Source organism: Neodiprion lecontei, chromosome 1, assembly GCF_021901455.1.
Source record: "Neodiprion lecontei isolate iyNeoLeco1 chromosome 1, iyNeoLeco1.1, whole genome shotgun sequence".
Taxonomy (NCBI): Eukaryota; Metazoa; Arthropoda; class Insecta; order Hymenoptera; family Diprionidae; genus Neodiprion; species Neodiprion lecontei.
In genome coordinates this window covers 13,828,134-13,850,023 of record NC_060260.1, presented here as the reverse complement: position 1 = coordinate 13,850,023, position 21,890 = coordinate 13,828,134, and the positions used below count along the sequence as shown (strand labels likewise).

The following is a 21,890-nucleotide window of genomic DNA, read 5'->3' as shown; positions in this document are numbered from 1 at the left end:
GTCCCTAACCGACCAGACAATTCCCTGACATTTCCCTGACTTTTCCCTGACATACAAAATTCCCTGACATTTCCCGGTTTTCCCGGTTTTCCAGACGGGTGGCCACCCTGCTTTGGTTGTCAGTTCCAGTCGATTTACGTATGATTAAAGACTTTAATTTACTCTTCCCCACCATATTGTGAAAAGAGATATGAAATTAAAAGTACATCAAACTATTGCAGATAGGCTATCGACTGACAAGAAATTTCAAAGAGCAAAATGAAGTAATTTAAAAATTGAATCTTTTGTATATGCGTGAAATAATGAAACGATAATTTTCTTCATGATAAATAGAAACAAGTAAGCCGAACTCCATAGAAAGTAGCCACTGAAAATCATCTGTAGAATTGCAGTGAGTAGACAGGTATAATTTCGTTGAGTGTAACGATATTGCTGTTGGTTTTCCAGGCAATGATTGGGTGCTGTTATAGTTGCTATCTAGTATTATAGTCTTTCGCAATTTCTTTGTGTAATGTGTTAGGCCACAAGCTAATCACTGCCCAGAAACTTAACAGCGGTCTGCACCAGGCCGAAAGTATAACCATCGGCAGAAATTCTACTGACATTTCTGAATACCGAAGTGCAGCCTCCTTATCTCTATTGTTCATGGTTTTTCTGCAGACATAACAGACAATTGAAAAACAACGATAAACTATTGCTTTCAGAAATGCATTAACCTTAATACCCGAAAATATTTAATTCTTAAAAATTTTAAAGACTTCATTGTCATGCGAATCGTTATGCTGCATGCTAGTACAAATGTTTTTCGTCTGTGTGATAATGTTTCCAAACATATGAAACATTCAGATACAAGAATAGAACAATAAAGAATAAGTTTGCTGATGTGCTAGCAAAGAATGGTGGTAAAAGCGTAAAACGACTAATACAAGTGTTACATTTGAAAATGTTATTTTAAAATAATTGTTTCCCTAACTTCTTTGACCGACTTAATTATTCAAGGTTAAAATACACCAAAACAAATTTCCTGTAAGGGGCCGTACTTAAATTACGTAACGGAATTTGAAGAACTTTTCAACCCCTACCCCCCCTGTGTATCAGATCATAACAAAATGTCAACCCCCCCTCCCCCCGTCCCAAATTGTACGTAATTTTTCGGAATCAAATAACGAAATAGCATAAAATTTTATTAAAATCATTTGTATTTTTCATTATTCTTTTATTTATCAATTATTAATTAATTATTAATTATTAATTATTCAATTATATTATTAATTTAAGATAAAAAACTTAAAATATTCTTTTCTTATAAACTATTGTATTATATTATTTCTACTTAAAATATATATTAATTATCAAAAAATTTTACATTCAATTCAAAAAATTACGTACAAGCATCAAAAGACCCCCTCCCCCGTATCGTAACAAAGTGTAACAATCGAGTCTGACCCCTCCCCTCCCTTACGTTTGTTACGTAATTTAAGTATGGCCCCTAACACTAATGTATTATTGATAATGACAATTGATTAATTTCGTTGATAAAATTGCCAAGTTAGATATTAATATGCTTTTTACAGATCGGAAGTCAAGAGCCGATTCCGATTTCAATTTAGAATAGAAACTGATTACTCCATAATGCGTAAAACTTACTACACTGTTGATTCTAAATAACAAGATTTAATGTGAATAGGACTGTAAAAACTGAGTACATTGTTATGTAGTGAAATTAGATTTTACAAATACAGCAAAATATCATGCAGAGGCGGTATACATCACCTGTGAGTTTTTACTGGGCGTACCTGCGTGGTTTTTCGTGCTACTGGACTTGGTCTAATACCATCTACGTATCATTTTGAATACCCTACTGCCTTTTTAAAGGCATTGTTAACTTACGATGGTTGAATGTCTATATTTAACGTTACACTCGGCCTGATCATCAGAGGTATGCATCGAATTCAGTTCTTCTTGTTTTGCCTCATTTTACGAACTCCAAGGCACATACCTACCTCAAAGTAGACCGAATATTCTGCTCTTTTTACAATTTTTCAATAACCATGCCACACAAGATAACAATTTTGTCGATATTCTCTGATTCATTTTTTTTTCCAACATTTAAATCATTTGGAGAAACACACAACATATTTTGCTAGTTAACAATACCTCTGACTTTCAGTTATAAAACATCCAATAATAAAGTGAGTTGTTAGTGTCATGTGCGAACGTGTGGACATGTATGAGATGATAATATGTTGATGGTTAAACACATGATTATCAGTATATTTTTAACTATTATTTCTGTTTATAAAACTCACCATTGTAACTAGGCCCGACACTAGATCTGTAACTAACACCATCTTCATCCTCCCATGGACGAGCGTGATCTATATTCCTCGAAGGTGCTGGAAAATTTATTATAAATATTAGTTGATACAACAGATGTTTGGAAAGTCCGATTTATGAAGCCTGTAGAGCGTGAGTCATGTGCCCCATATTCAAAAAGTGGGGCAAAACAACGTTGGTGCATGCGAGAAATTAAAATACTGTATTATACACACTAGGGCTTTCTGTGGCGCATGCGCACTTTCAAATGAAAGAATTTTACGCACTGTCATTGATCATAAGTTACCTAACCCCTACCTTCGGTACTCCTCGGAACAAACTTTCCTTCACAACCGTTGCAAAAAAGAGCGTGTTACACGTGCGGATGAGTGGTATCGGACTCATGTAATTGCAACGCTTGCCTTGGCACACGTTGCAAACTTCACACTTGTTAAAAATCACCCACTTTCCACATTTGTAACACGATATACTGTTTTTTCCTTTTTTTTTTTTTTTTTTTGAGCTGACTTACCTGACAAATTTATAATTCTTACTAAGAGATCATATCTCTAACAACCAGTGATACGTGTCCCCAATAGTTTTGAGATTTTTCAATTTTAATAAATGACAGTATGATTCAATTTATTAAGATTGCTCAGTTATTTCGAATTTATAATAAAGAATTCAAGGTATCAGATGTATTTTGAAAATGAAATTAAGACATATTCCGTTGGAGATGTTTACAAACTTCTGCTATAAAGATATAGAAGATAAATTAATGAATCTCGTTAAATAATGAACGAATGTAACAGATTCTACACTTTCCGATCCGTGCAATGCAGCACTGAAAAACAAGAAAATTGAGAAGTAAGAACTGGAAATGATTAATACCAATTCGTTTCTAGAAATTTATCTCAATGAAAGTAACTGTAAACTTAAATAGTGTTAACCTGCTTACAGACTCAAGGATTGTTGCGCGTACGCACTATTTCATTTGTTTCATTCTTACTTTAAGAAGGAAGAAAGGAGACAAAATCCTTAGTGGGATCAAATATGCTTTACTTCAAAATGGGTCAAAAGTTTTTAGGCAGACACTGAATATTCAAAAGAAACTCACAAGCGCCAACGGGACTTTCGTAACGTAACCGATAAGCCGGTTCTCGAGCAGCAGAAGGTGTTCTCGAAGCATTCCTTGGGTCGACATTTGCTGCTCTATGTCGTAAATTTTCCCTATCTTTTTCACGGTCCTGCAAAAAGACTTTGGCTATTCCTGTATCAATTTTGCTCAACTCAGCCTGCTCCTTCTTCAATTTTTGCTCAGCTTCTTGGATATATCCCTTGTTATCCACCTCATCTTCGTCATCCGAGACTGGTACACCCTGAAACATTTTTAAAACAGTATTACATTATCCACTACCATTTCCTGACAAAACAAAACAAAGTTTTTAATTTTGTGGTGATATGTTATGGTAGTTTTACAGATCACTCTATGCACCAAAAATTTATTGCTCAGAAAAGAATGTTAGTTGACTACAAAAGTAATTAGATGCTGCTTCTTGATAGGAAACCAGACCCTCTCATCTCTGTTATTTATATATGAGGCATTCCACGACAATTCAACCTGAGTTTTACCCTTGACCTCTTAGATTTGGTGCGCGATTTTTTCTATGATTGTTCTCAGTTTGAAAGGTACTCAGTTTTTTATTTATTTTTTTTTTCGACTCAATTTGAATTTTCTACAATTTTTATAAACGATTTTATCGACCGAACAAAATTATAAATTTAAAAAAATTCTGAAAAATCCTGCATTATGTATAAAAATTTTCAAGCTTAGACCCGGAGTGAGCCGATGTTTCCTTCTTACTGTTTACAAACTTTTACTGACAAAAACACGTCAAAAAAATTAGAAGCGAAAGTTATTTTACTATGAATAGTTGCTGGAATGGTTGTATGAATGGAAATATTGTTCTCACCTTTGAAGGCCCAAAAGTAAGAAACCGAATATCGATTTATTATTAGTTCCATAGAGAAATGCTGATCTTAGCAATTTAAATCTTGTTATATCTCTCCTTAGAGGCAATATACAGTGCCATTAAAAAATTCCGTTCTTACAGCTTGTCTATTAGTTTTAGTTGTAGGTGAAGTAAAACATCATGGGTAATTTCAAATTATCAATATCACACTGAAACATTACACTCAACCCTCTTGTTGTTACACTACCATTTTGGATGCTAATTTCTTCCCATAGATATTAACATTACTCCAAAAAATTATAAATCATAAGTAAGAATTGATTGGACAGACAAATAGAAGTGCTAGAGGTAACCAGAAAGCATTGCATCAATTATGTTGATCTTATTTAATTACAGTTTTTAACATCGATTTAAAAATACATTCATTGACGTATTTTTTAAAACCAGGAGATTGTTGACATTTGTTTTTTCAACTCACCTAGTATATACATATCAAAATACGCAGCAAAGATCGATGTCTGTAGATCGTGATTCATTTTCAATATGACCTCACCTTTTGTGACGTTTGACTATGACTAAAACGACAGGTTGTAAAAATACTCTCCCCATAACTTACTTTGTAGGTATCAGACCAACGCCTGCGCCTTTCCGGATCAGTATAAGGATATGGTGGAGCAGGGAAATCGTCTCTTTCAATAGGAGGTTGTGTTCCTGGCGGTGGCCTCATCGCATCAGGAAAATGAGCCAATTCAATTGGCTCCTCATTGTCCGCTTGACTCACTGCTGCAGGTGACTTGGGTCTTGCGTCACTGAGTGCATCAACCAATGCACGCATTCCAGAACGGCTGCTGCGCCCGCCACTACTTCTTATTGATCTTGAAGCTGCAAACAACATTACATTAATTTGACAATTTTATCGTCAACCTCTTCATTGCTGATGATTCATTGGGTTTAGTTACTATTTTGTATTTCATTTCAACATTGATTGAATCATCTCTTCTTATGCTCTCTCTGGAGTAATTTTGCATCGTACGATATTCAATATTTTCAACCATTCTGTTTTGTGCTTTATCAGTAGAATTTAGGACGTCATTTTTATTCGAACATAGATACAAATATTGAATTATAATCTGTATCTAAATGTCGTCAAACACTTACAACTAGGTCTATGGAAGTGAGGGCTGGTGGGTGGTTTATCATATGGCTGAATTGGTCGCCTCAAGTATCCTTGGCTCGGTGTCTCTGTGAGATAAGAATATGTACAAATCCTAGATACATCCTCACCACCTCTTCCGTATTCTCTCAAGATCAATCCCGGACTGCCAGTTCTTGTTGGATAGTACTATAATTAACATCAATAATAATTAATTAGAGTTCCCGCAGCCTTTCTTTTTCTCACGAGAAGAATGGAATAAATTTTTTGGTCTTATAAAATGTCAAATTAATGTATATTAGATCAATGGCATCACTCATAACCCTGACATACTCGAGTTCTTCGAATTTTTTAGACATATCTATTTATCCATAAACATTTCAGATGATTGTAGGCTGACATTTGTATTATACATTTGAAGGTATATATTTTGAACAAAAGTAGTTTTGGAGAATCTATTCAACATCGAAACTGATCGTATACTGTAAGTTTTCTAATTTGTTTATCAAAAGCAATGCAGTACATTTGTTGTTGTATATTATATGAATCTCTTAGAGTTTAACTATTCAACTATGCAGTTTGTGAATCTTACTTCAATTACTATGTATTTAATTACAGGATTTCAAAGCATCAGATTCCAGTACCATGGAAATAATTTTATAATAAATTGAAAACAAGCAGAAAAAAACAGTCTTTTTCGCGTTACTATTCATCAAAAAGGAAAAAGTATAGCGTTATCAGTACAAAGGCAGACAAAAAAATATTTATAGAAAAATGTTAAAAATGAAAATTATGGAAAAAAATGACAAACATCGTTTAATAGTTGAAAAGCTAATGCAAGTATTGTTTTCATTGCATTGTATAATTATTATCACAAAATCAACTTTTATATTTCGTGGCTCGTATGCAGTGCAAAAAAAATTTACCATACCTTGCGACTCAGGCTGTTGTAAGGGCTGTACAGGGATCCATTGAGACTTGGTGTGCGTGACCGTATTGAAAACTACACACAACATCCGTGCAGAAAAATAAATAACACTTAACAAAGCAGTAAAATAACTCATAAAATGATATTCGGTATAAAGATGGTCATTAATATTCAAAGCGTGCAAAGGAATAAAAATAGTGTGTTATATCGTTAGTAAAGCACAGCTATCTGTAAATCATTGTGAATATATGATTGACTTCATTTCTATTCTGATATTAGTAATACATAGATTGAAAATTTTACTGTAAATGATAATGCGCACTCGAAACTGACTGTATTATCTTAAATTGTCTATAAAATGATGGATACGTATTAAAGTTGAAATTCGTTACAGGAATGGAAGAAAATATAAACATTAAATACAACTACTTTGAGACTGAAATATTGAGGGGGTAACAAATGAAAAGTGTAAGTACTGAAATGACAAATTTTATGTTAATTTTTTGTTTTCCCTCATCATGTACACCTTGAAATGTTAGTGGCATAACTTTACAAACTTCAAGGTCACGAAACGATATGTAAAAGTCTCATTATTTGTGTCATTCATCTTGTGATTCAGTTGGTATATTATATTGATTCAAATCAATGATGGTGCCTGCAGACTATGAACACATACTTCCTTTAAGTGGGAATTGCTCGTGCATTATCAACTAAAAATAGATCCCGTTTGACAGCTGAGAAATATCAGATGTCTAGGAATAAGTAAGTAGTTTCCATTTACAATGATTTACAATGCGAGTGAACTTTTGTGTTCTCACTTATCTTGTACTGGTACCCACAAAAATTATAAGAAATGATCCTCTGAGAGGACACATGACTCTTACAACTTTCGAAAATTTAAGTTAGCAGTTTTAAATACAAAAGCCATATTTTTCGCCAATACTTGGTATCCTACAATGTCGCAAATTCCCAAATTCCCAGATTCCAATATTAAAAATGTATTCAAATGTCATGTATATATTCAATGTCACGTGGTGTGAGGGGCATCTCGCGCTGAATGTGCCAACCTCCAATCTTACCCTTCCTAATTTTCACAATTTTTTATTTAAACAGTAGACTATCGGAAAAGACTTTGTGGATGGTATTACATTTTTTTACGTGCATTCAGATGCGTATCAACGGACGAAAACGAGGTTAGAAATATCGGCTCAGGTGATATTTCACTGGTTTCGGATGCCAATTTCGTTACAATGTGATATGGAATTCCAATCAAATAGCATCTCATTTTCAAGCCTGATCTCTACTTTTTAGACAATGTACAAGGTAGACTGTGGAAAAATGAGTAACAAGACGAAAATTTCAATTACGTAAGGTCAAAAATATAATTTTCTCATTAAATTCTGACTGACTCAATTTTGGTCCGATTTCTTCTTAAATAGAATTAAGAATGATATCAAAGGTGCCCGACTATGTGAAAAACCAAATAAACAAACTTAGCCTACTTATACCCAGTGTCCCATCTTAAAGAAAATGGTCATATATGTATATCCGAAGATAATGGTCATATCGTAAAAGGTTTCATATAAAATTTGTACGATTTGAAGAGGACCCTAAATAGTGCTATGAGTTCGAGGCAAAGTAGCACCACAATCAAAAATTTTTGATGAGCTTTGCTTTTCAAAATAAAAAGAAATACAAATAAAACTTGTAGCTATTAGCAAAACGTATTCAGATGGTTTTGAATCTTGTTATTTAGACGATTTTTTGCTGAGTTATAGCATTTCAAATTTTGGTAGTGGCTCGAGGATGCGCCGCATTTGCAATATCTTCAAACACTTGGTAAATTTATAATTTAACACGTACATACTGAAGAAAGTTTGGAATCATCCAATACCATGGTACTGGCCAACTCATGGTTCTCACCTTCGACTGTCTACACACACACACTCGGGCATGTGTTCTTCAAATGCAATGCAACCTCGAGACGCTACGCAATTTGTATGCACTATGAGTCAGAGAAAAATCGCCTGAATGACAAAATTCAATAACGTCATGATTTATTTTGTTATTAGCTACAAGTTTTATTAGAGGGCAAAATCAGTTTTCATCAACAACGTGATTGAAATTTCTCGAAAGATGGGTCACCTGGCTTTCAACTCATTGCATTATTTAACATCCCCCTCAAAACCATACAAGTTTTAGATAAAACACTTTTTCTTAAAACAATTATTTTCTATTATGACTGATCATGTTTTTTAAAATGGGATACCATGTATATGAACATTACGCACGACTTTTAAAAAGTATATATTTTTCTTGCAATCATTTATACTCCGTTTGTACGCAGTTGCATCGCCCAAATTGTTGTATATACGGACCTCAAACTAAGAAAAAGTATTAAATCTTCAAATAAAATGATCCAGAAACATATTTGAGATATTGTGAATAGCGTGTGACTTGAAATCTTTCGTACTCGTTAGAACTCGAAAATGAATACGAACTACTGCAAAAGTAGGGTTAGCATTTTTCAAAATCTGATGTCAGGTTTTACGCCAATATTCTCATATAAATGAGTAACAATTTAAAAAATGGTATAATCGGAATTCGACGTTTCTGTTTTTATGTGTAAATTTTTATGGGATAACATCGATTATACATTATTATAGAAGAATACCGATTTTATGTATTAGTCAGATGCCCTTTCAAGATTTTAAAGAAAAATAACAAGCAGTATGAATTACTTGCATCAGATGCAATTCATTTACGAAAAGGGCCTAGCCGGGGTTGCATATGAAATATGCCCGTGAACCGATGTGGATTTACTATACGACACATTTTAGAGCTACTTCAAAAACCTGGTTCGCCCAAATTTAAAACCCCTGTCTATATTATTACGCTGGAAATTCAGAATAACGTGGATTTCCGTTTTTTCGCGATTACTACGCCATTTTTACTGTAAGAAATATGAAAAAAAAATTGAAGATCTGGCGGATATCGATGTACATACTCCAGAATTTTTTCGAATTTTTTCGGACCAAATTCGAGCTGTGAAAAATCTTTTGAGGTTTAAATTGTCGATCTCTTATTAAGTTTGAAGAGTGACTAGCTTCTTTTTTTTACAGTATGTTCATTGCGTTATTTTTGATTTTCTGTAATTTTTTCAGATTTTTCGGAAAGGTGCGCCATTGTTAAAAAAATTAAAAACTAATTTTTCAATGGTTTTTTGGGGGAAAAGTAACTCAATGTCAACTTAATCATCTGGGGGACACATTTTCGTGATCTCATGATTCTTTCACATAGTTAAAAATATTCCCTTATTTACTGAATGAATGAACAAATTCATTTTTGGTTTTATAATATTTTAGCTTTAATAATTTTTCATCTGTTTGAGAAGTATATCAAACAGATTTGAAATTACATAATGTAAAAAATGTGTACAACATAATGTATTCAGTCTTCATCACTATCATCATTGATAACAGGATTGACCTGCTCGGTTTCGAAAATTCTACTTAATACCTTTGCAGGCCTTATAATTTTCGCGCAGCAACAATTTCTTATTTATCTAATGTTCGATATCTCGCGAAAATTTTTTTCATATTTTTTACAGTAAAAATGGCGTAGTAATTGCGAAAAAACGGAAATCCACGTTATTCCGAGTTTCCAGCGTAATAATATAGATAGAGGTTTTAAACTTGGGCAAAGCAGGTTTTTGAGGTAGCTCTAAAATGTGGCGTATAGTAAATCCACATCGGTTCAGGGGCATGTTTCATGTGCAACCCCGGCTAGGCCCTTTGCTTTTCAAACTCAATAACAAGTAAAAACTTGTACACTTAGCGTAATGTAAAATGCGTTCTTAGAAATAAATCTTAAAACTTTACTTGGGACCCTTCAGATGGTTAGATAATCATAATTCAATTATTCGAATTCGGATAAGACTCTACAGCTGAAAAACTCGACAGAATAAAACAACTTACCTGCATCTCTGAAGCACTACTGCAAATGCGTTCTGAATCTCTATGTGGAGTATGAACGTGGTTCTCTGCATGACCATTAATAATGCCATTAGAGCCAGTAGGTCCAGGTCCACAACGGGGATGCCAAATAGCACCGCCTTGCAAGTACATCTCTTCTCCGTCCCCAAAAGGATCTCCACATTTCGTACATCTCGCGCATGTTGGATGAAAGTGATGATTTTCACCAGCTTGTAATACTTTTCCACTTATATATCGACTGCAGTAAGCACACTTGACTCCAAACTGCTTCTGGTAATCTTTTTCACAGTACGGTACCCCATCCCTAATTAGATATCGAAATGAAAAAAGACTCTCAGATGTTGTAAAAACTCAGAAATACTGTGTACATTTCCTTCCACGTCAACGAAATAAAGTGAAATTTAATCTACGTTATCTAATCTTCGGACTGTTCAGTTAAATTGGAATGATGGTAAAAGACTAATCGATACATACTTGCCCATGTATTCTCCGTGCAATACAGTATCACAACTATGACACTTGAAGCACCAAACGTGCCACTGCCGATCCAAGGCTACCAAAGCTTGACCCTCTCGTAACTGCTGTCTACACCCAGCGCAGGCACCTGGATCAATCTGGCTTTCTAGTCCTGGCGGGGGTCCACTGTTATTTATTGGAGTAGAAGCCTCCCGTACCGGTATACTGACGCATCGATGACACAATGCTTGCCCTTTGGTAAAAATAATTTTCACATATTACTTTGAATTTGTGAAGAAATATTTATGGTTTAAGGAAAAGCATAATTATTGAATATGAATAAATAGCAGTTTTTTCGGTGGATAAGCCAAGAAATTAATGATATAGAGTGCACAACACGATATTATGGTACGAAAAAGGCGCATGTGACAATCCTTTCAAGTGTAATATCACATTAAATTAACTAAACTGTTTCATGCTCGTGAAACATTTTCGTTCTGCATAAAAAATGATTTTGTATATACTATGTTGAAATACTATTGAAATTGCTATCATGCTAGATGCATTTTGACTCATGTACACGTTTGTTCCAACTGTTATACAAGGTATTTCAGAGTAGTGATATCAAACTTTAAAAGGTTATAGGGGTTGCCAAGACAAGATATGTTTAACAGGTAACCCGTGGTCAGGTAGCCCGTCAAAAGGGGTTCAGAACCAATGCCCGCAGGTAGGCTCTGCAGCCAGACAGTCGAGCAAATTCACTTGAAATTGTACCGCGCACGCATGTCTACTAATACATCAATTCCATTTGTTTAACTTCAGAGATTCGTTGACCGAATCCTTTGAAAATGTGCAAACAAAGGTGAAGTCTGTTGGGAAATCTTTCCTAGTAAAGACGCACAGCTATCCTGCAATTGTATAGCACTTTCCCATATACCAAATGAATGTTGCCAAGTGCCTCGAAAGTATTGAGCATTTCAAATTACCCAAGAACTGAACTGAATAGACAAACTCTATTACACTTCCACAATTTTTATTTCGTTAACTCATTTCCCAACTAATATATGAAGAGTGCAATAAGTGGTTTTAATTCTTTAGCATTAGAAAGGTAATGCAGCTACCGATAATCAGTACGCCAATCAATCAGCACCATAGCTAAAGGCCAGCAAGCAGGGTGCTCTTTTGCAGGGGGCACTGTTTCTCCAGGGTAAAAAAAAAAATATGATTAGCCTGGTACCGTTAACAACTCAAAATGTATTTTCTGTATGTACAATACATAGGTATGAAATAGAACTAGCTAACACACTCGGAAGCCCTGTACTTACAGTTGGTGCAAAGGCACTAAGGCTATGGGATTCTAAACTAACAGACTGGATCACGTGGTGACATTACTACTAGTTGCTTCTTTTTTGCAGGTTTTTTGAAACGAAATCAACAATAGTGTTTTTTGATACTAGTGCGCGAAGGTGGCAATGCCCGCACAAGTGTGAAGGCGCAGCACGAGCCCGTAGACGAGTTGAAGGGCGAGTGTGGCGCAATCACGCGAGATATGTATTGCCAACTTTCGCACGTGTATCGAACTCTATTTTTTGTTACACCTGTAATGGAAAGTCCGACATAATAAAATGAAACCAGTCAAAGTATCAAAAAGTCCGAAAACCTTGGAAAAGCGGACTTCTAACAGACCGCGCGAACCGTCTTTTTCGCACACCGCTAGCAATGTGCGAAGGTTTATCTTATACCGCCGGCAATGTGCGAAGTTTTTTTTCTGACACTCCTAGCAATGCGCGAAAGTTTTTCCCGCACATGTGTATAAAAGACTACTTTCGGTGCTTGTAAATGGTGCATAAAAATGGACTTTCCATGCAGGTGTTGCAAAAAAATATTTTCGCTACTGCATTCAACATAATAAGAACAAGTTGTTCTATAAATGATGTCCAAACTGAATGTTCAAATCTAAGACTTGTTTTCTCTGCAAATGGCCCGTTTCTTTGTTATAAATGTTTAATTATTTATAGTGCTATAGTGGTTCAACTGTAAGTGCTATACGAATAAACTGACAAATCCAAAAAGGTGCACACTTAAAATTTTGGTTTTTATTAATAGAATTTTAATAAATATCGATTTGCTCACTTTTTTCCTATCTTTAATAGTTACCTACATAATGATGATAAAACATTCAGTAGCAGTATGAATGACAAAGTGAAGTAAGGAAAGCATATAGAAATGTAAATTTCGATTTCAAATATTTCAATAACTATCAAGTGTAAAGGAGAATAACAGGCATAACGGTCGGTTGTTAAACGAAATATTTATTTCTTTCCTGACGTTTTTCGACAGTAGAGAAATACGTTCTGAATTCATTTCGCAGCTGTTACACCAACCATGAACAACTACATGTTGATTGTTAGAAGTCCAAAATATATGATAATCATCAGAAGAGAAATAAATATTTCGTATAACAACTGACTATTATAGTCGTTACTCTCCTTCAGACTGCAGTCAACAATCAAGATAAATTCCATCACTAACTATTGAGGGTAAAAAGAAAAACAAAAAAATGTATGAAACCATGGTGTAATTATACAGGGTAACCCAGCATCTAGTGACCAAACTGATAGGGAATATAGAGGCGGTCGAGGTATGTAAAAATTAACCCACGGAACATGTAGTCTCCGAAGTCGCGTTCGCGAGATGTGACCGGTTAAAAAAATTTCACTAAGCGCCGACATGTAGGCAACCGAGTACACAGCAGGGCAGCGGTTAGCGCCATCTTGTTGATGCACGCTCGACTACTGATGCGTACCTATCTCCGTTTAGAGCACACCCTGTATACTTACACCATGTGTAAAGCGGACCATTTTAAGAAAAAAAATATATTAGATCTGGGTTTCTCGTATCAGAAAACTACTAACAAAAAAACTAAATGTAGAGTAATTCCGGGTGAGATGACCATAGGTAAGAGATGGCTCACAGTATAGTTTCTTATGTACTTTACTATATTGGACAATACTGTGGGCCATCTCTCACCTATGGCCATCTCACCCGGAATTACCCTAAAATGATCTATCGAATGATCTTGTTTTCCATACTCAAACGTACTTGGCGTACGGACTAAGTTTTATTGTCATTTTTAGAGTTGGAGTGCTGGCATTTTGATCAGCCCCAGGCTTCATAATCCGTAGCTACGGCATTGCCAGTTGTTTATCAACTGACCAATTATAAGGCCACAAGAGGCAGGTACAAATTATGAATTTATGTATTTTACATATCATGCCACCAGAAACTTAATTCTTCATAATTAAAACTGCTGGAGGAGTGAATAGCTTGGCATACCTTGTACCAATGTGACCTTAGCTCCTTGGCCAAGCAATGGTTGCCGGCATCGTTGACAGTGGAAGCAGTTAGGATGAAATGCGTGTTTTTCTCCAGCAGTTACAACATCACCTTCAACATACTCGCCACAACCAGCACATTTAGTGCCCCAGCGCTCGCGATAATCCTATATACAAAAAAATGATTAAAAGTGACCAAGTTAAACATTGTATACACGGTTTCAATTATTTTACATTAACTTCATTTTAATGTATCACCAATATTCTTAATCACATAATTATACATTTAAACCTTGCAGTATTTTATGTTTGAACCAGCAGTGATTTCGACCTATGATTATTTTATCCAAGAATACAATACTTATAGACAATAGCAAACCATATGATATTAAATACTGTGATCTTAATTGTTACCTTAGTACAATAGTAGGAGCCTTCACGAGCAAAAAATCCACCCTGAGCTAAACTGGAATTGCACTGCGCACACTTGAAGCAACCGATGTGAAAGTACTTGTCCTGCACTCGTAGAACTTCTCCGCTACACTTCTTATTACAAGCTTGGCAGAGAGTTTTACCTAGAAGAAAAAATTCATAAAAAATCGCAATTTAAAATTTCTGTAGTTTGATAGTAGTATAAAACTCAATTTACTACACGTAGATTGATTGAACAAATTTGTCATTTATTTAAGTAGATTTACTGCAAATAGAGAAGGATTTCTATGCAAAAAATGAAAACTGTCTTTTCACTTTTGATCTACCCTTTTTACTACCCTCAAATATGATATTATAGATAATATGATGTTCACGGTCTAATATTGATATTTTGTAAGTGACGGGGTCTGGAATTGATTAAGTATTTTCCTATTTGAATACAGATGAAGCAACACACTTCTTTGTCGACCTCACATAAGGTCATGATGAACATCATACAAAACAATAGAAAAATCAACAAACTTAAGTATTTCTTTAAGAAGCATTTTAGTAATATTTCAAATGGATCAATAATGGAGTAAATTGAAGCACCACATTGAAGCATTGGTTTCCAAAATCCAATCTTTTGGGTGTTTAATAGTGCATTTATACTTTCCACGATAGCCTTGATGAATGAAACGAGAAGAAAAAAGACCTGTGAAAGATGACTTGTAGTAGATGCAGTATAAACAAAAGCTTGTTCTGATCGTTTCGGCGGATGAATTTCAAACGATGACATTATGAATTACACCCTGTACAATCAACTATCATCACGAGCAAAATTATAATAATACAACGTATTATATCGACCTACGATTAGTTAATACTTGGGGTGAGTATCAAACAGCCAAGTATTTAATGAACAGGTGTTTCAACCATCACTCGTAATCGTCGGTAATTAGTAATTGTAACGTCAAATATATCATTGGTTGGAACTGATTAGTACATTCGACATAGGTATTTAGCATTCATATGAATAGAAATGAAGGTTTTCAGCTTAGAGAGGAGGTAGGTATACTAGTAAAAGTAATAACAAGGGGATAATAACATAGTGCTATATGAAACGAAACATTATATTCCTAGTCCCTTAATATGTGACTGTTATTTTATGCGATATATTAATCATGCAAGTTCAAAATTATTACCATAATAATTTATCCTGCTCTATCTGCCTCTAATAATCAACAGTAAAAAAGGGAATATATTGTTGAAATAGTTCTCTCCAATAGGTAGTTTTTAAGTACGAAATGGTAAAACAAAAATGGCATAACGTAATAATTACAAAAATATGCTCGACATTTACAGAATTTGCCATAGTTTCCAAAATTAAATTTCATTCTGTTCCATGCAATTTCACACAGCAAATAATACAGACATTTTCAAGTTTACAGGAAAAAAATGAAAGTCCGTGTTTTCTAAAGGTTCAAAGTTCGTCATTTATTCTTCAAATAAATGTACATATAATTCCAATCGATCAGGCTTACAATTAATTGAAAAGTTGGGTTGCTACAAATATAAAAAATTCTGATGATAAATTATACGTGATCAGCTATTTGATGATAAGAATTAATGGTGAAATTGTGGCTAAATATTGTATTGACCTTTTAATTATTTACCACAGAATTCCGTTTGATCAAACCTGATGGACCGAAAGTTCAGGACATGAAAAGAAACATTTACCCTCAAGGAAAACATAACTTTAGCAAGAGCTACTCGTATTATCCAGCTGTGACGTTACGATATTTTTAAATACCGATCTTCTACAAACGAAAATACTCCTAAATATCTAGTTTATTTTTGCTACAAAACAATTCACCTAATGATAGTAATAATAGTAGAAGTAGTAGTAGTAGTAGTAGTAGTAGTAGTAGTAGTAGTAGTATTAGTAGGAGTAGTAGTAGCAGTAATAATAATAATAATGACTGCAACAATAACAACAAGAATGATGATAGCAATAATCACTACCAGTCCCGCTATACCCTTTTGGATATGTCTCTCGGATAGCTTATGCGGGGCGAGGGAGGGATGCGTTAAAGAGCATCATTATGCGACAAGTAATATACAGAGTATTCCGTTCAAAACATAACATTGATATATTTCGAAAACTGAGCATAGTCGTTGACTGAAGACTGTTAAAGGTAATTGCTATAATAGGGTTTTATTTCTTAGAAGGGAGCCGTAGTCGATTTCGAGGTTGAACTATATATCTGCAAATATTTAAGTCCACGTTTCACAATTAAAAAATGGGCTCAACAGTCCCATTCTATACACAATTCTAAACAAAAATACTCCAATCCATTTTTATTTGACGCAGGAATAAAAAAATGGCATGAATTCTACGAATTTACTATTGCAATTTCGTGAAAGCCATACCATTTCTTTATTTCTTCGTCAAATGAAGGTGTATGACAGTGTTTTTCATCACAATTGTGTATAGAATGTAGCTGTTGAACTCTTTTTTGCGTTTGCGATATGCGCACTTCGATATATGAAGATATAGGTGTACGTCAATGTCGACATCGACCAGGGCACTCCCTTAAAGGATTGCGTGTTAAACGACTCACGCCGATAAAGGAACTACCGAGCCACTAACACAGCTTCTTATAGCCGCAAACCCACTTATCCGTTGAGTACTACTCACGAAAATTTGTCCACGAGTAACCGTTTTTAAATTCTTCAGTCACGGCGTAGTACACAACAATGTCTTAGATACAAGTTTATAAGGTGATGTGATTGCAGGTCGCGCCGAAATCGAGAAATCTTCGTAAGAATCAATTTCTTAAATGGCAGCCGAATTTTTCCATCCAAACCAAACTTGTAGCTATTAACCAGACGAATCCAAACGTCTTTGAATACTGTCGTACGGACGATTTTTCGCAGTCATAGCGCTCCGAATTTTGGTAACGGCTAAAGGTTGCACCACATTTGCCACATCTTCAGCATGTTTATTAACTGAAATTGTACACATCAACTCCGGAGAGGTTTTGGCATCACAACCTATTGTGAAAGCATACATATTCTCATCTCCGATTATCTACACACTTTGGCGCATTTTCTACCAATGCGACGCAACGCCAAAACACTACAAAAATTCACAGGTGGGAAACACTGGTGGGAAAGCATTCAGTCAACGAACGCACTATGATTTTTAGGTGGTTTCCGGAGAAATCCACCGGGCAACTCTGGGACAAAGGTACTCGAAATGCGGCAAATTTGAATATCTATAACAGGAAGTAAGATAAGATTAAGAGTTAACCACAGTGACGTCTTATTTTTCAAACTCAAATTACAACTCATATCAGATATTGGAGAGCAATTTTCGAAATAATCGTTTCTTATTCACGTACACGCTTGATTTTAAGAGGACCACCAGCTTGACAGTACAAGAAGCAAAGCATGTAGCATTGTTTAGTATATTTATTAAAGTGATACTTAAGAAAGTCATTTTTGAATTTGAACCGGCTCTGCACCCCCTAGATCGGTTCCAAAAAAAACTAGTAAAATTGGTAACAAATTTCAGCATTCTAGTTAAACAAGAATGGGCGCTTATTTGCATAAATTCATTTTGAGTTTCAAATTTGGGCAGAAACCGCTAATAATCACTGACGACGAATCATCAATGTCAAAAATGAAATATTACATCAGCTATTTGAACAGTATTCCCAATGTAGAGGGGAAATAAAGAAAAAAAATCATAGTTATGTACGTTGACACTCCTGAAATAATTCAAAACTTGGCAGAAAAATACTGTGAATATTGTAGATCAAAAAAGAGACAAATCATTTATAATTTAATTACAAAGCAATTATTCATTATTCCCAACTTGCGCTCATTAAGTATTACTAGAAGTTGGCGATCGATCATCGTCGCCGAGTGTTTTTGTTTATCTCCGAAATTCGTTAGTTTTTCCTATTTTTTTTTTTTTTTTTTGAGTCGACCTTTTCAAGATAAGCTTTTGAAGGACCTCCCTAATGATATATGATATTCTTGTGGAACTATTTTTGAAAATATTATTCGCAAATTTTTTAAACTATGATATGACAATGATCGTGAGATTTATTGCTAATCATAACTTATGAAAAAGACTGTGATCTCTGCAAGATATGTAGTAGAATAAAACAAATTACAAGTAATTATCCTGCATACTTCGATACAAACATAAATGCGTACTTCTGTTCTATTTCAAAATATTGATGAATCTATTTGTTAATCCTATTCTTTTTAAAGACCATTGTAAGGCTATGTTATTATGTCAAATAATACCCTGTGTAAGCAAATATTACTATGAATGATCAACAAGTTTGCTAATGACTGATTCTTTTGCATTGCTCGTGCTGTTACATGTGTTGATTAGATGTAGAGTAGCTTTCTATCCCAGAATACAACATGGGTACAAAGAGAAGTAAAAAACTATCGGGCACATGAAAACAAATTTGAACTCACTGGTTATGAGAGAAATTAATGACAACAGAGTCAGGGCGGCTAGGTGGTCTAGTGGAGTAAGTCTCCGGTAAAGCATCGCTAGATTCCAGGTTCGATGCCTGGCTCCGTCGTTAATTTTTCAAATTCACCAGTTGTTCAAATTTACATATTCTCAACAAAATTCTCTCGTAAATTAATGATTTGCACACCCGCATCTCATTTATTAGACGGCATTGCCGTCTAACGGGCTTCTCATCGGAAGCAAAAGATTGAAAAGGGTAAACATAAACATCTACACACTATAGTCTCCTTACATCGTGCATGCAGAGAAGAAATTCTTACTCGTAAAAAACTATACTTCATTACGACTGAATCGGTCTTTGATACCAAGGAATTGATGTTCTGCAAATGTTCTCGTAAAAAAAATTTCAGAAATTTGGGACCCTATGGGTACCATAAATTATTTTACACATATGTACGCTCCCGACCGAGGAAGTTCTTACGTTGACCACCAGTCAACTCTACCGTCAACTAACAAAGATGGCGACCACTCTGGATGACTCTCAAGGAGGCTGGACTCCTGGTCCCATCCAATGCCTCAGCTCATAAAAAAATACGACCGATTTCGGTTGTGGAATTCGGTGATTCCGGAAACGCCATTCACAACATAGCTGTACAGTAAAATGTATAAATGTCTTAACCTTCCAGCTAACTTGTTTTCGGTCCGAAAGAAAATGCGACTTCAATTTTATACGAATTATAATATAATATACATGTGACAATGCATACTATGTTCTCACGTCATTTGTATCGCCAGTCATTGTCACAGAATTCGTATAGAATTGAACTCGCATTTTCTTTCGGACCGAAAACAAGTTAAATGAAAGTTTAAGGCATTTATACATTTTACTGTGCAAGGAAGATTCAGGAATTGAGTCGTATACCACAAGACTGTCGAATAAGAAAACAAAATGGTTGTGTGTTGCTAGTTCATCGGACGTATTATCAGACAATATCTGCATTTTTCTGGGTATCACCTTGTTGCGAGCGGCGTTTTCGCAGCCACCGCAATAGGGCCCACTTCTAGATGCTATTGAGTTCTTCTTCTATTAAAGAGAGGTAACGGGTAACCTGTCAACATCAACGATTGTAATAAATCAGTACGCGATTTATAGTGCCAGTACGGCTAGCTACTATACCTACATCAACGATTGTAGATCAGTAAGCGATCTGTAGTGCCGATACAGCTAACTGCCATACCGATAATAATGTTACCCTTCTTTGTTTGATGTATTGACAGACAGTAAATGTACTATTATCGACCAGGCACCACAGCAGTGTTCGTTCATCAATAAACTATGTATTTCACCACCGAACACTTGGCCCACTTAGCCCCCTGAAGCTGCAGGGAATATTGCCCAGAGCTGACTCTCTTGAATAGGATGTAGTTACTCGATAGATATATAAGCCAAGTTGGATCTCCTACCTATACTTCCTTGTCTACAATAACTAGGCACATTGAATGCACAGAAAATCTCATGCGCTGACTAAATTCTTCAGTCTATCGTCTGACAGTTATCTGCTAAAGTGCAGGAAACATTCAGCAGCAAATTGAGTCTTGACACGTAATATATATACTTCACAGTTCCACGGTATACTTCAATAACAAATCATTCAATGCTATAACCTAACCGTAAGTTAACCTGACTAAATGTTACCAAGAAAACCTCAGTGGATAATGCGGACTTAATTGAAGCATTTACATTAATAAAATTATAAAATTTGTGACAAGTGCGTACTACTTGACAAAATACTGCGTGTAACAATACACATTTATTGAAAGCAGTAAATTATTTATGTACTACGTCACATTTAGTAAACTACCTTTCGCAAATCAAACTTGGTTTTTTCACAAATTAAAGTTCAAGTAGGAATGACTTTCAAGAAGTTGGTTTTCCAAATTATGAATATATTTTGTTCATTGTGGTCTACTCAGATAATCCTAAAGGTGCGAAGTAACGATATTTCTTAAACAAGCCTTGTTACAGTAAAGTTATTAACTTCAACCTCATAGATTTTTTGGGAACTTGAAAAGTTGGAATTCGGGTATCGCTGTATCCCTTATATGTTATTATTAGCACTGCTGTAGTTTTTCACGATATGTCACGTGCCCGTTTTTATTGTATTTAAGAACTGCTTATTTTGTTGATTTCAACGTTGACTAAGGACGTGTACAGTGAGGTTCTCTATCTGCGGAACGATACATACGCCTTTTTAAGTAACTGGAGTTACAGCTCGCATTTTAGGTTAAGCATCGTATCCGCTGTAGTATCAGCTGAAATGCAACAATCGTATGAGAGTTCAGTGATCGTATACCGTCACAGCCAACCCAAACGTTATCAAAACAAATAATATTCAACATTCTCAAAGCAAATAGTATTTGACGTTTGAGATGACTGGCAAGATACGATGCCAACCCTATTTCGATTTCTTAAATTCGGCACGACCTACAAGCACGTCAACTTCTCAATAGTTTTATATAATAATTCAACAGCTTTGGCATTTGAAACCGAACAACTTTGATCTAAAACTTTTTCGTGAACCACGCTCAGTTTTCAAGATGTCGTCATGACTCGTTTAAAACGGGATACCTTGTATACAGTGGATCCCAAACAAGTAATTTTTGCAATGGGCAAATTACTAGGACAATAAAACTGTATTACAGGCTTTATATCAAAGTTATCCAATATTATCATTAGTTTGAAAATTTCTCTAATTTTCCCAATCTTCCATGTGAATAGAGTTGTCGAATCCGCGGAGTTAAGGAGGTTGTAACGTCAA

At 35.0% G+C, this 21,890-nt stretch overlaps 1 protein-coding gene across 13 annotated transcripts in view; it reads right to left on the bottom strand.

Annotated features, from left to right (window-relative positions):
- LOC107225886 (actin-binding LIM protein 2) overlaps window positions 1-21,890 on the bottom strand; it is a 43,027-nt gene that overhangs the window by 15,936 nt on the left and 5,201 nt on the right. For 10 of the 13 annotated variants that reach the window (XR_006903159.1, XM_015666495.2, XM_046733405.1 and 7 more), the window contains exons 2-10: window positions 14,571-14,731; window positions 14,158-14,323; window positions 10,840-11,074; window positions 10,348-10,669; window positions 6,374-6,445; window positions 5,448-5,631; window positions 4,906-5,171; window positions 3,434-3,695; window positions 2,310-2,396 (exon numbers count right to left, since the gene is read on the bottom strand). Coding sequence is in view for 12 of the 13 variants with exons in the window: in XM_015666495.2 (XP_015521981.1) it covers window positions 2,310-2,396; window positions 3,434-3,695; window positions 4,906-5,171; window positions 5,448-5,631; window positions 6,374-6,445; window positions 10,348-10,669; window positions 10,840-11,074; window positions 14,158-14,323; window positions 14,571-14,731 (1,755 nt within the window). In the remaining variant the exon portion in view is untranslated. The remainder of the gene's footprint in view (window positions 1-2,309; window positions 2,397-3,433; window positions 3,696-4,905; window positions 5,172-5,447; window positions 5,632-6,373; window positions 6,446-10,347; window positions 10,670-10,839; window positions 11,075-14,157; window positions 14,324-14,570; window positions 14,732-21,890) is intronic. The other 3 variants (XM_046733368.1, XM_046733409.1, XM_046733373.1) reach the window with 1 other exon arrangement.